General features: G+C 39.9%; 1 protein-coding gene across 4 annotated transcripts in view; it reads right to left on the bottom strand.

The window, feature by feature from the left end:
• PREX1 (phosphatidylinositol-3,4,5-trisphosphate dependent Rac exchange factor 1) overlaps positions 1–15,236 on the bottom strand; it is a 148,035-nt gene that overhangs the window by 42,502 nt on the left and 90,297 nt on the right. For 3 of the 4 annotated variants that reach the window (XM_061375634.1, XM_061375635.1, XM_061375637.1), the window contains exons 8-13: positions 12,038–12,153; positions 10,976–11,125; positions 7,583–7,730; positions 3,358–3,458; positions 1,454–1,557; positions 701–750 (exon numbers count right to left, since the gene is read on the bottom strand). In XM_061375634.1, coding sequence (XP_061231618.1) covers positions 701–750; positions 1,454–1,557; positions 3,358–3,458; positions 7,583–7,730; positions 10,976–11,125; positions 12,038–12,153 — 669 coding nt within the window. The remainder of the gene's footprint in view (positions 1–700; positions 751–1,453; positions 1,558–3,357; positions 3,459–7,582; positions 7,731–10,975; positions 11,126–12,037; positions 12,154–15,236) is intronic. The other variant, XM_061375636.1, reaches the window with a different exon arrangement.

The raw sequence follows: 15,236 nt of genomic DNA, 5'->3' as shown, positions 1-15,236 counted from the left end.
ACAGACAGTTCAGGATAGTTTCCATTCTAGGCCAGAAATGTTCATTCCATGTCACAATAAGGCAACGACATTTGAAATCACCTCCTGGGATCTGGGAGGACAGTTAACTAAGTGCTTGTAGATTATATCGGTCTTCAGCATTTATTTTTATAGCCAAATTCTGAAGATTCCACCCAGAATTTTCAGGGATTTTCCAAATTACAGCTTCAGGTTTTATTTCACTTGAGAATGGTTTTTGTTTGTTTAGGGTGCCTTAAATCACACTGGAATCTGTTTACATCACTTTAGCATCTGTTTACATTTTCTGTAACCCAAATAATACAGCAGCTACAATCATACCACACAATCTGCCCTGAATCAGTAGTCACTTACTAATCTCACTCACTTTAACTCACAGAAAACACCAGAGAAAACAAATAACCTAGTGCCATGCTAACAGCTCTTGTGAACTGACAGAGGAAGCAAGTGTCAGGAAGACTGCTAACACCAGCCTGTCACTCTCCCAGAACCCAGTTCCAACATTTTCTAGCAGAAGTACAACTACAGATCTAAACTGTGTAGACAGAAGGGTAGTAAAAGAGCCAAGAAAATCCAGAAACTTACTGTTTATAGTAAGACAGAAGAAGATTTTAATAGTAACATGGTGTCCTTTTAGCAAAGCCTAGTAACATATACAAAAGGATCATGAAGATGAACTTACTTTACCACTGGAGTATATAGGCAGTGCAGTCGGCAGTAGAGCCTCACACCCTGAAGAAGGAAAGATGCATGGTATTATCAGTTTTTTCCTTTTCAAAGAAACACTGACTAGTTAAAGCTAGCAAAACCTGGACAGTCATGTCTCTACTCAGCTGGAATTATCTATTGATTAACTGTTTTTCAAAACAGCTCCCTTATCTTCTGTCAAACATTCTTTCTTCTTTCCTGCCTCCAGAAGCCAAGAAAAAAAATAAATGTTTTTATCTCTAATGACCTCCATTCCAACATTTTTCCATTAATCCCTCCTCACAATTAACCCATGAACTAATGTCCAGAAGAAAAAATCCAATTTATTAAAAGGTATGTGGGTAGATACGGGATCAACAGAACACATCTGACATACCATTATCAGGAACAGCAGTTACATATTGATCTCTTCTATCTGCCTGAACCATAATGCCCAGATTTTCAGCAGACATGCTGTATTACAGCCTACTGCTTTCTTTTAAGACCTTTTCTTACTATATTGGGATTGCAATCAGCAGTCCCGTATGCAGTCATGACTGTATTATTGCCAAGCTCTGCTTCCTCTCCCTAGAGTGAATGTCTCCTACGGCATTAGGATGGATAGCTTAATACAACAAAGATTAACAGCATTAGGGATCTCCTATACGACAGGACATTGACATTCAGAGGTGGAGCAAACTCTTCTGATACAAATCACAAGGCTCCAAATAAGAATAATAATACAAACCTTGGACATGATGTCTTCCAATTCACTTCTTGGCTTGTATGTTCCATCATCATAGCGAAATCTGTACATCACCTGCTCATTCTTAAACTGGTGCTTATCTGAAACTAACACACCAGCATCATAATTAAAATCAGTCTTTTCTCCCCTGCCATGTTCTGCATAGGCCAGTTGGTACATCTACACCCAAGGATTTGCTGGTATCTATAATTTTCTGAAGACACAACACAGTCCTCTTCTAATTAAACAGCAAATGCCTCAATGTCAACATTCAGGTGAGTTTAGCTGCAAAATGCACATTGAAGGAATACATGATATAGGTCTTAAGTCACCAGTGGTCTACATTTCTGTACAATCTCTTGGCAACCAATTTAAATAGGGGAGCTATGTAATTAGGCTACTCTTGTTCCAATACCCTGAGCAAGATGCATCAGGTTTGTTTTTCATGTCACCTTTAGTTAAGAGTTCCTGATGTTAAGTGTCTCCTATGACAGTTATTGCTAGACATTGAAAGATATTTGCAGTGCTGCATTTTCTTAAGGAAGTACCCCTTGAGATTTTGGTAAATCATTAAACATTAAAGTATCCCATTAGGTGTCTTCCAGTGTAGAAAGAACTTAAAACTTAAGCACCATCTTGAAGCCCTTACCCCTGTTCTATATTAAGCAATCTTTTATCTTTTGTTTTCACTTGGCATAACATTACTGTCAGGTGGAAACTGCTGATCTCTCAGCCTGCCTGAGAAACAGGCCATAGAAGATTGCTAAACACTGAGCACTGTGCTAAGTGCTGAACTCTATGTGTTTCATCATTCAGTTTCCTCAGTATTTCCTTTAATTCTGGCTTTTTTATCTTTTTAGCTAGAACTGCTGATGTGCAAGTTCTGGTACCTGTCAGAGAGAGCAGAAGTGATCAGAACCTGAGCTGCTGTGTGTCAGACACAAAAGACACTTTCTGCAGACTCGATTCGCAATTGGATTTAGAAATCCAGAGCATGCAGACCACTCAAAGAAGTCAACAGCTCATGCAGCTTAGAGATTCCACTGTACCCAAATGGATACACACCAGATCCTGCAAATTGTATTTTATTCTGTAAATATATCGCCAAAAGCAGAAATCTTCATTAAAGACCAGGATATCCTATCTAATGAGGGGATAGTCTTAAGAATTTCTGGTCTCTGCCTTCTCAACAATTATCCTACCCACTCTGCAAGGGGCAGACTAAAGCTCAAACTGCATCCTGATTCTTTCAAGTTTGTGCACAAGCATCTCATGCTACTTTGGTCATGCAGCGCTTCCATATGCGCTGTACTACTCTTCTAAAATGCCCTTCAACACAACACTTCAAGGTCATCTGCTGGGTGTGATGAAAAAATATGGTGCATCAGTGTTTGCTAGCTGATTGCCTAATCAACTGGAAAGATCAAATCCCACAACAAACCCTCCATCATCTCTTTTCTTTATGACAAGCAATCTCATTAGACTAATGACCCATCATCTGGAGCCCCTCCCTTTGTTTGTATCTGCACCCCATTCTAAAAGAACACAGCTCAACTATCTTCTGCATTGCTAATGTCTCACATGGAAAGCTGTATTTATGGATCACTGCAGATTTTCAAACACATAGTACAAAGGAATACACACCTGATACAGTCCTCAACAAAGATGTTGCAGACAAATCAAGAAACTGCAGGCATACGCACTTTCATGATACCCAGCAAGTCCTGTTTTCATGGCATAAATCTGCCCACTCATTAATGGCAAAAGCCACTAAACATTTTGAGGATCTGATGAGTACAGTACAGGAAAGTATTTGAACATCATGGGAACATCTGCAGTCAGTTTTCCACCCTCATTTCCAGGGCATTACCGAAATCTGACATCTGTTTATGGCATGGAGCACTCACCATGATGAATGATTCCATTTTCCAATAGTGCCTGTCCCAGGTTGACCCCTTCCTCCGGTTTGCTTATCTCTCCAATCTCTGTGAGCCATGATACAAACTCACTGCAAAAGGAAGCAGAACAGAAACAATTAGCTTTTAACTCTGAATATAAGCAGACACACGCCTCTGCAAGCCATCAGGAGACCTTCTCCTTGAAACAAGTGTGAAAACTGTTTTAAATCATGATACCTCTAGTAGGTGGATTGATTTCATACATTTCTGGAGGAAGTGCTCTGCTCAAGATCTATATCTCCTATCCATGACTCTTCCCACTATTTTCCCCCTTTTTCATCATAATTAGCATGCACACAAAAGATAAAATGACCTGGCTGGATCTATCAAGATGCTAAAAAACCTTACTCTACTGAGCAATCCAGACATCCACAGGGAAAAACAAAGGCAAAATTAACTGATGACCTTAAAAACAACAAGTTGAACAGTAGAGAAAACAGCTAGTTCTACCCAAGCTATTCCTCCAAGCAGTGTTTGTGGTCTTAGTTATGTATGCTCACTGTTCTTCACTGGGTCTGCATTGCATTGGCTTTAATGGAAGCACAGTAGGACTTAGGACAGAAGATTCAACCTACTTAATTCAAGCATAGAGCAGTAAGAGAGAGCACAAGTCCCAGTGACAGGTTAATTTAAGGTCATTTACTGGAGCTGGTGCCTGGCAGATATATACACGATGCTTCTAATTTATGGACAAAAAGTGCCAAGTCTGTCTGCTCATGCAGCACAGAACAAAACCTCTCTATGGAAAGGGGCAAAGCTGCACATATGGGCAGAATAAAAGCCAAAAATGGATAGATATGTAGGATGTTACTCAATTAGAAACAGTAAGTACAGAAAAACAGACACTGCAAGCCTGATGAATCCAGCAATGCCAAAGCCCTAAGGGGCTGAGCTGTTTGCCAGGTTAATTAGTGATTATACTAGAAATGTGTTAAATTCATGGAGAAGAATAAAAGGAATATATGAAAGTAGAGTGACATATGGGAAATCTAAGTTCAATAAAACCCTTGTCTATTTGCCAGTGTGCAGCGGGCTGCTGCTTATCCAAAGCAGTATCCATGCCTCCACCTTTGGGCTCTAAATGAAATATTTTTAGTATCGTCATGTTTATTAGACCTGACTCATCCAAGCTGTAGGTAGCATTTGCATTTTGCCTTTAGAACAACAACAACTTCAGTACTGAAAACTCTGGTTTGCTGAGGGCTACTCTAACTGTCATAGTGCTGAAAAAGCAGCAGAATCTATTCAACTATGCCAGGGGAATCCCATGGAAACCAGCACAGTTTCATAAAACCAGTACTGGAGTGGTGAGTTAGACTTCCTATCTCCTAAGGAAAGCTCATTCTCAATTTGCCAGTGATTCTGAACTGTTTCTAGAAGTCTTTAAAAGCTGAAACAGAGTATCAACTGCAGAGGGAGGAGAAGTAGGAATGATCCTCTTCACTCATTACTGAGAATAAAAGACAAACCCTCTCTGGAGTGCCCCATCAGGCACATGCTGGCCAATGACTGTAATCCTGTTAAGTACCCAGGGTAGGTGCTCAGTTGCTACATATTTCTCCATCAAGTGCCATGGGTCTATGTCAGTTTACAGCACTTAAACAGTGTACAATACTTCAGAACAATGCTACCCTGTGAGCTTTCCTGCTTCTTTTATCTAGAACTGTGTCCCTGGAGCCTATTTGGATTGCAAATGTAAGACAGTTTTCCTAAAGTTTGCAACTGCAAAATCAGTTTGCAATTTTCCATTTCCTGAGAAAGGAAAATAACTGAAAGCTACTCTCAGAGCCCTGAAAATCAGAACCATGGGATGGTTTTCTTAAGAGTTACTTTAAGACTTCTGTGGTATTTGATTTATACGCAAAATCAGTGATCATTTACTCTGAGGGCTTTACAAGCACTGAAGAGTGCATGAGCCAGAAATATTTCAAGAGGGTTTTTAGGTATATGCTGGACTGTTGCTAAAAACCCATCAACTCAAAAAGTGGATGGCAAAGCTTGACTTTTTCCTCATCTTGTTCTAAGCAGTTCTCCAGTAAAATTGAGAGTCTCCTCACTGCTCAGTGCTGCCAAGCTCAGTTCTCACCTGGAATGCAAGTCAGGACACCATCTCCCAACTATAGCTCTGAAAATAAGGGACTTAGAATGGCTGGGTTTCTAGTCAAGAAATACACAGGAAAATCCAGCCCATCAGGTTTGTGCAATCTGATCAGATATGTTTGGAATCTTCTGAGGTTAACAGATCCTCTCTATTACAAGCTCAACACAGTTTCAAGATTTTGCAATCAATTTAGGGCAGTGCTGACAAGAAGCATGGCAAGCATACCATTTGCAGATATTGGCACCAACACACATCTTTCCCAATGTATAACTAGTCACATGCCTAAATGCCAGGATACCTGAGTGGTTAGGAAAATGGATTTGCACTCAGCAAGTCATTTGCTGAAGCTCAGTAAACAGCCTTATAAATAAATGCATGTGATGTTTTGAAGATATTAGGATTAGTTCCTATTTTTTCTTCTGCAACCACATTTTCTCTCTTGAATTACTAGATGCTATCTGACATCCAAAGGCCAAGAGAACAACTAGTCTTCTGCAGCCTTAGTGTTATTCTCAGCAGCATGTAGTAGAAAACCACTAAGTACATCTCAGCACAGTTATTAGTGACTGCCTTACCCAGAATATCTGAAGAAATGACCAGGTCACAGCCAATACACACTGTTCAGGAGAAGCCCCAGTAATGATACAGAAAGCCTGCAAGTCACAACTAGATTGTCCTGATAGAGTTGCACTCAACTGACTTGCCCAGAATTGTACCAGCAACTGACTGATGAAAATATATCAGCAGAATTATTTTCTATGGGAAGGGCTGCAACATTAGCACAAATAATGTTTTTGTCAGAGATCAGGATACCTGTTGGAATCCCAGTCTGGGTTCAATTACCCATTGCAAAGTTAGGTCAAGTCCTCACTACAGGAATGTCAAGTGGCTGTCAAGCAAACTGAGGGCAATGAGCCGGACAGACTGTGGAGCATGTAAGGCTACAGACATTTTAAAAGATAAAGTAGCAGCAGCAAATCATAGGTAAGACTTGAGATCAAGCAAAACATCCAGGACTCCACAACAGACTCATATATATAAGCACTGGAAGAATGCAAGTTTCTGACCTGGTACTTCTTGTGTAGGAAATAGGAAATGCTATATCATGCCTCCAAATTCTGAGCTTAAAGCTTTCAAAATGGATCCAGTAAAATCAGCTGGGGGAGGGGGGACTGAGGGTGAAGGAAAAAACCAACCAAATTTCAAAAAATCAAGGTTTTAATAGTTGAAATGTGACTAGTCTGTGCTACCAGACTGCCTTCTGTCAGCCAGAAAGACAATGCATCATTTCCACACCCTGTACACACGGAATACTGCCTGCAAACTGCCATTACAGAGAGAGGGGGAGAGAAGGGAAATGAATGGATAATCTGCCTCTCCCACAGCTGATCATTTCAATCATAAACAGCTGAGGCAGAAAAGTCTTCTCAGGTCAACTAATGTGTCTCCCTCTGTGCCATGCAGGATATTTCCCTACAACAGCCCCACTGCTACCGTATCTAATCAGAGGTCTGATTCATCCATGGGGTCTCTTGTCTACTGCCCCATATGGGTCATACTTCAGAATTATTTTGTAATATCTATCCTGGGAAAGTTCTTTTCCAGGCACTAAAGCCCTGTACTTCTAAGAAATGCCTCAGGATGCACAAAATTTCATTTGTGCATGTTACATTGACAAACAGGAAACTTCTAACTTTAATCTTGAGACTTGGACAGTTCTGCTGGGTTTAAACATCACCTGGTAAGCATTTGGGTGCGCACAAATGAGGATATAGGTTTGGCCACCAACAGGCCTGAGCATGTGGGAGTTAAGGTATTTTTTCTTATTCCTTTTGGTGATTTGAAACAGCTGTTAAGAGTTATTGTAGAGTAGAATGAGCTGTCACTGCAGAGCATAAATAGGAATCAATGATTAATTTTAATAAATCACAACTGTAATGGGGGTTATTGGCCTTTTCAATTAAGCTGCATCAGTGCACATCTGATCTGACCTCGTAATGCCACCCCCAGAAAATCCAGAGTCCATTCTTTTGATTGGAATGAAAGGGCCTTTTCAATTCAAATGCCACTTACTTGCCAAGAAAGCACTTGGGAACAGTGCTTAATTTTCTCCTCCTGTCTTTGATAAGGTTCACTTTCTTGCTCATCATCATTTGGTAGAGCTTCTCTCCTTTCTCTGCAATCATGACGTATGCATCCCTCTCCATTCCCAATTTCAAACCTGGAATACAAAACAGAAATTCCTTCAGATCCTTAATATCACACAAAGCAGAAGGGTTTACAGAGCATGGAGAACTTCCAGAGAAAGATGCACCTGTGCCAGGGCAATCCCAAGCAAAACTACAGGTTGGACAAAGAATGGATTGAGAGAAGCCCTGAGGAGGACAGACTTGGGGATGCTGGTTGATGAGAAGCTGAATGTGAGCCATCAGTGTGTGCTCACAGCCCAGAAAGCCAACTGTGTCTCAGGCTGCATCACCAGCAGCATGACCAGCAGGTCGAGGGAGGGAATTCTCCCCCTCTACTCCTAACTGGATAGAAGCCCCTGCAGTCCAGCTCTGGGGACCCCAGCACAAGAGGGACATGGAGCTGTTGGAGTGAGTCCAGAGGAGGCCATGAAGATGCTCCAAGGGCTGGAGCAGCTCTGCTCTGGAGGCAGGCTGAGAGAGCTGGGCTCATTCAGCCCGGAGAAGAGAATGCTCTGGTGAGACCTTGGAGCAGCTCCAGTGCCTAAAGGAGCCAACAAGAAATCTGGAGAGAGAGATTTGTCAAGGGCCTGTAGGGCCAGGACAAGAAGGAATGGCTTTAAATTGACAGGAGGAGATTTAGGTTAGATATTAGGAAGAAATTCTTTAGTGTGAAGATGGTGAGGTGCTGGCACAGGGTGCCCAGAGAAGCTGTGGCTGCCCCATCCCTGGCAGTGTTTAAGAAGCCAGGTTGGATGGGGCTTGGAGCAACCTCGTCTAGTGGAAGGTGTGCCTGCCCGTGGCAGGGGGGTGGAAATAGATGATCCCTTCCAGCCCAAACCACTCTGTGATTCTGTACCTTCTGAAACTGATTTCTTGTTGCAATTCCATTTTGGCCAGAGAATAACTGCCAGCATAAGACTTGTTCAAGGCATCAAAATGCTTGACAGAGCTTATGAGTTTTTTGAGTGTTTTATTACTTGGCGCCAGAAATACAAAACTGCTGAAATCAAATTCACATCCTTAAATAAATCAAAACTAGAAAGGAATATTATTTTCTCCTCCTTTCTTAATTACTGTATTTACTAATACCTTAAGCAAAAAATACATTTTGACAATCGTAGTATTCAGTGAAATAAATCTGAATGATTTAAGGAATGATAGATAATTGGAGAGAGAAAATTTCATGACCACGTCGTGTGAGTTTCCACATAGTTCATGCTAACTTGAAAACTCCTGCAGTCAGGAGGACAAGCTCTGAAAACAAGAGGTGTCTATGTTACAGCTATCATCATAACTGGCATTTGCTGGCACTCCTCCCTTTAGGTTTGCAAATTGCTTCAGGACAGCTGGTTTGCTGCTGTGTAAGTTTTGTCTCCTCTAGCCTGCACACGTACTTCTATTTTCCTGAAACCTGAACCTGTAAATCTAGGCAACTCTGGAGTCCAAAACAGAGGCACATATTGTAGACACCTAACATTTTTTAAAACAGGCAGCCTGAATTGCTCCTATACTCGGCACACTGGCACTTGGGTACATCCCAATTTTTTACACAGATTTACACTGGGCAGAATTTAAGCCATCAGTGTAAGGCTAGACATGCAAACTGTACACTCTTTGGGAAAAGCAGCTCCCCCTAACTGGACATAAATCCTGTTGGTTTATGGTAAGACACTGAAATGAATTAACAGTCTTCTGTGTCATCAGAGCTGCTTTCTAGCTTTCTGAAAACACTTAATGCATTTGGTCTAGAGACTTGAAAGGCACGTTCCAGAAATTAGACTTGCACAACATTTTGTCTTTCAAATACAGTATTTCTTTCATGTGTCCAAGAGTTTTGGCTCCACATCCCCCATGGCTTACTGCTGTTAACTCTTCCACCCTCTTCTTCCCTCAGTACTGTGATCCAATTCATCGCAAATGCTGACACGTGTAGCTGAGGCTAATTTGCAACGTGAACTTGTGATAGAAAACAGCCTGTGTAATAGTATACATGTTTCCTGCTGGTCTTACATCACTGAATTCCCCAGGCTCTGATGTAAACGGCAGACTGGAATGCACATTTTACCCAACTCATCCTGCAGGATTGGGAATCTCACCAAGCTTTCTCCTTTCTAATCCAAACACTGATATCTCTGTGACTTTGTAAGCACTCTGATCCAAAGGAGATTTTCCAGTAAGGCCTGGAATGTCTGCCAGAATACCTGTGCTTATCCTGAGTGCCTGTCATCAGCTGCCACATCATAAAACTGTATGACAAAAAGCATCAGAAAATCTAACTAGCCAATGCTGCATGGAAAGCTTTGAGAAACTTTCTATTATGGAATAGTTCTTCCTGAGTCACCTCCCCATATTCTCTGGCTCCCTGCTTATACATGGTCTGTTTTAATAATCCTGTTTTACTTGTTATTGAACTTTCTCTCTCCTCACACATTTTACCTGATGCACAGGAAATTCCGCAGAGCAGTTAAGTGACCTCAGAAAGCGAAAACTCACTACGAAATGGAGACTCATGGGACCTTTTAGAGACATGATTTAGCACTCTGAGGGTAAAAGTAAGAGCCAAGAAATGTATTTTATTAAAGAAATACAGCATGTGGAAGTGCAGGATCCTTAGAGTGGGATTCAGAACTGACCAATGAGCAAAATTCAAACCAGATTCTCTCTGTTGCCTTCAGGTAGTTCTGAATTTACACCATGTCCATCTACATTTTGAAGGTAGTATCCCTGCTATTACCAAAATGTGCATTGGGCTTCAAACATCATAAAGTATGTTCAAAATGGTTCATATTCTATGATAACAAATAGCACTGCAATATGCATTGTGTTTAGCAGATTAGATGCAAAGTACTGTAATATAAAAACTAAGTTTGGACTTCAAAGGACATTAAAGGATTCTCTGCTTTCATGAATCTTCAGTGACAGATCTGTAACTTTCTTAAACATCTAAAGCATTATTCCTTAGCAAGTACGAGACCAAAAACTGTAACTGATTAAATGTTATTTTTTCAACAGTAATTCAATGCTTCAAAGAAACTGCCTCTGGTAAATAAAAATGTTTGATAAATACAGTGACACAAGTCCCTAAAACCCCCAAGGTACACATTCAGAAATATTTGGTTTCGATCAGTGGATTTTCTTTTTCATTAAGGATAGATTTTAATTCTGCCCATGGAGGTAAAACTGCAACCTTTTTCTCTCAGATACTTCTACATGCATATACATTATACCTCTGTACACAAGTTCATTCAGTGTATTACAAAATACATTATCCACTTACTCTCTCTCTGCTCCCTTTCCTTGATTATAGCATCCAGCCATTTTTGTTTGTCCTCTGCAGTCTTGGCCATACAGACAAACCACTTGTTCTTGGCTGTGTTATGTATCTTCCACCCATTTGTCACAGTGTAGCCGTTGCTGTGGTAATCTGCTGTAGAAACCCAAAGCACAAGGTACACAGTGAACAGAACGCCTGCTACTTCAATCAAATCAGCATGGGACACCTTAACTAAAAAAGCCTGACTTCTGGAGATGTTCCTCATGCATCATTCTTACTGACTGTCCATGTGACCGGTCGTTACTTACCTGTAAGTACGCATATTAACAGAAGCATCCATAGGCTGTTAAATTGACTGTTTCAGCCCTGAGAGTGACACTGTAATGTTACCTCAGAAGAGCTAAAACATTTAAAACATAATGACATCAGTGCAACAGTCGATGAAGTTTGTTCAGGTTATTTGATCTGAACTTTCTAGGGACACGCTAACTTCTTGCACTGTAAGGATTTCTGTCCATTGGACATGGGAACTCTTTAAGTGTCAACTGTTTAAAGGCCATAATATTCATTCCTGACTTACTACTGTAGGAGGAGGGGTTCGTTTGGCCTTTGGAGATGAAATCAGAACACAAGAACCGTTCCCATATTTTGTTCAGGGACACATTCCATACTACTGATTTGAGGCTAAGACTAATATTTGCTAGTGTTCTAAATGAGATGATTCAGAAGTTCTGTTGTTATAGCTGTAATGGCTTAAGATGTAAGAAAAGAAAGGATGGAAAGAAGATAAAGTATCTTTTACTAAATTAACTTGGATTAGGAGAAAAAATAGACAAGCTTCTGGGTACACAAACTCCTCATAAGGTTATTTCAGAACGAAGGACTAGTGCCTGAAAGCATGTCGAGTCTTTCAACAAATATAAGTTGGTCTAATAATGAAGGTACCAGAAGCTGCATAGCTTGCTTGAGATTTCATTAAAGGAGACAGAAAAGTACATTTGTACCACTTTGCAAAATAATATCTGGACTTGCTGTGTTGTTAAAAGACAGTATTTGGTCTCTTACCTGTTCCATCTTCCACATTTTCCACCTCCATGACTTCTGTATTTATTCGGCCTCTGAAGATATAAAGGGAGCCGTTGATTGACTTTGTCCTTTTAGAAGTTTTTTTTCCAGTAACCCTGCAATTAGGATTTAGACTGTTAACAACACATAAACAGAGTAACATACATATATATATATATATAATTCTGAGATATGACTATTAAAAAAGGATTCTGGTATAGTGTTTTGTGGTATCTGACCACACCTCTGATTTTGAAAAACTGGACTACTCCATCAGCTCAGAAAGACAAGTGTACAACAATGTCACCACAACAATAAAAAGCCTATTTTACAAGATTAAGTGAAGACTGGGATGCCTTCAAGCTTTACATTCTTGATGACTGACTGAAATGCCAGTACAACCCAATTGCGCATGGCTCTGGGATGAAAACTGCAGTATCTCCTGACAAAATGTTACATTTGCCACTTTTGTTTGCCTAAAGCTTTGATAAATTTGTGGGATATATACCAAGTTTCAAATATGAAATCAAACATGTAAAGAGGCTGGTGTCAAATGGCCTGTCATATCTGTGTTAAATGTCACTGTAGGGGGCATTTGTGAAAGTGCTGCTGTGGCGACTTTGCACCAAAGTTAACATCGTTATCCATAAGCTTTATAGTGTCTTTGTTGAAATGTCTTATAAAAAAATTAATCAGAAAGCACTTTCATTGCTAGTTATGTTCCGATTTTTATGTTTATAACAGGTTTAAAACCGTCCAACTAACACCTGCTGAGCTTTAATATCTAAGAACAACTCTGCTATATGAACCAAAACACAACCGGTCAAATGATCATCATTTGGGATGGCAAGTGTTCAAGCCCTGTGCAGTGAAGGGATTGATGTGGCAACCTGCCAGGAGCTCATAAGAGTCAAGAAATATTGCAATAAAAAACAGCTGGAGAGGAAAAAAAAACTGTCAGAGTGAAATATCTGTAATAAACTGAGGTGAGAGGAGAATCACCAAGTTCTTCTGAACAATTTTTCCTTTTACAACTAGTTTTAGTAACAAATACACATTTAGTGATAACCATATATTTAACATCCATTCAGACTGACAGGGATGGAGATCTTGGAGCCATTAGATCATTTCCTAAAGATGACTATTGGAATCTAAAGAAAAGCTATCCTGGCAGCCTTAGCAAAACCCTTTAAATACTCAGCCCATTTCTCCACATGAAACATACTGTTCCTGACATCAGGATTCAATTTAAACAGCTGTCTATGATCCTGCTAAAAACACAAAACAATACTCGGCTCTGAAAATCTATGTCATCAGTTAGTCAGACTTCCCAAAGCTTCTGCAAAAGATGAGATTGCAGTCTTACACTGAAAATCACAGATCGCATTCTAAGACACATCTTAAACTGGTCTCAACAACGCTACTCCTAATTTACCCTATTGTGAAAAGATAGGATGCCTAAATCCTAAATGGCTGCATTGTTGACCACTTATCAAAGACAGGTCTGAATTCTGATTGCATTTTTGAGTCAAGAAAAGCTCCAGTGATTTCTACAAGATACGAGCAGTGCGAGCTGAGAACCAAGTAATTCAATTTCAGATTAGGAACAGACACAGGCAGGTTTTTGGTGGTACTGGCTTTTCCAAAAGCTGTATCCCACTAACATGCCAGTTGTTTGTCATGCAGCTGGCCAAATAATCACACCAGCACCCCTGGATAGACACTAATTTCCATCCTGGACTAATTATAAATAGCAGCTAAAAAGGAGAAATATCTAAAATTAAAGTCACTCAGCAATTCCTAAATATATCTTTTACACTAGGCAGTTCCAGCAGACTTAATAATGGAAATCAGATTCTGAACATTTCATCAGTTCAAGCTACATTATTAGACAAAGATAAACATTATCAAGCCTCTGGGGAAAATGAGAGTGTTAAGGCAGCCTCCTCCAAAATCAAGCCAAACTACAGAGTAGCTCAGTAATGTCTCCTGTACATAAGAAGAGTGGCTTAAAGTAGAACATTTTGTTTTCTAAAACTTAGTATCCCAGGAAAAATGGACAGCACGGGAGGGGCTCTGCTAACCTGAACTACAAACAGGACAAGAAGGCCAGTTTCTCAGAGCGTTAAAGAAGTAACAGATTAGATATCAAAATAATTTTTTTAGAAATTCCCTAAGGAACAGTTTTCTGTCAGAAGACACAAATCTATGAAGTGTTTCTTGTGGAAGTTTGGATTTTGACAAATCTTGCAGAGTCAATATGATGTGGTTTTCTTACTTCATTTCAGCAGAGTCAAAAGGCTTCACTTGGGTACTCTTAAAAGCCACACAAGTTTGAATTGTATAATTTTCAATTTAAATGTTAGTATTACATTCTAATAATTTCTAACATAGATTTCACCTAATAATTTTTATTTATATTGTATAGTTTCAGCATTGTCCACACAAATTCTAAACATTACTGAAATTATATTTACCAGCTTAATGTTTCCAAAATTTCCACTGAAATGGGAAATAAACCCAAATTTTGAGATATGAGAATCTGGAGAGAACACTGTGATATTCCTAATTGGGTTTGCCATTCTACTTGGCCAACACCATTAAAGAAGTATAATTTGAAGGAGAAGGAGAAGAATCTGGAGTGTAGAGAATGTATGGAAAACTTAGGAAAGACCAAACTTGTGCAAGTGAAAAACTTAAGGACTGAAATACAGTGTAATTGGCTGCAGCAGCAAGCAAATTGCCCTCCACTCTGACAATGTATTTTAATAATAAGCAGTAGGTGTTAATAACACACTTGAGTTTCATTAGGTGGAATGATGTAAAAACTGTAGATACACAGAGCACATGGCTGCAAAAGCTGAACAGCAACTTGCAAATCTTCATCTCTTCCTCACTCCTCTGTGTCCTGCATCTATTTAATACTTTCTTAGTCTTCCACTTTCCCCTTTCTTGGCTTTATATTGGTTTTCACATCACCCTTGTCTGCTTGGAATAACCTCACAATGAAAGTTGGCACGGCCTCCTTCTACACATCACTCCTGGAGACCCATCTGCTCTGGGAAGTTTTCCAGCTGTAAGAAACTCACTCTGTTTTTTCTGCACTGTATCAACTTCTGTCTTTGGATTATGCATTTCTCAGGGTGGGGACCCCATTACTGTGTGGCATATTTATCCTACCACAGAGTGACTTCTTATG

The sequence above is a fragment of the Neopsephotus bourkii genome, unplaced genomic scaffold, assembly GCF_033783945.1.
Source record: "Neopsephotus bourkii isolate Nb327-2 ecotype Australia unplaced genomic scaffold, CSIRO-AGI_Nbou_v1 NB_1663, whole genome shotgun sequence".
In the NCBI taxonomy this organism is placed as follows: domain Eukaryota; kingdom Metazoa; phylum Chordata; class Aves; order Psittaciformes; family Psittacidae; genus Neopsephotus; species Neopsephotus bourkii.
This window is presented reverse-complemented; position numbering and strand designations above follow the sequence as displayed.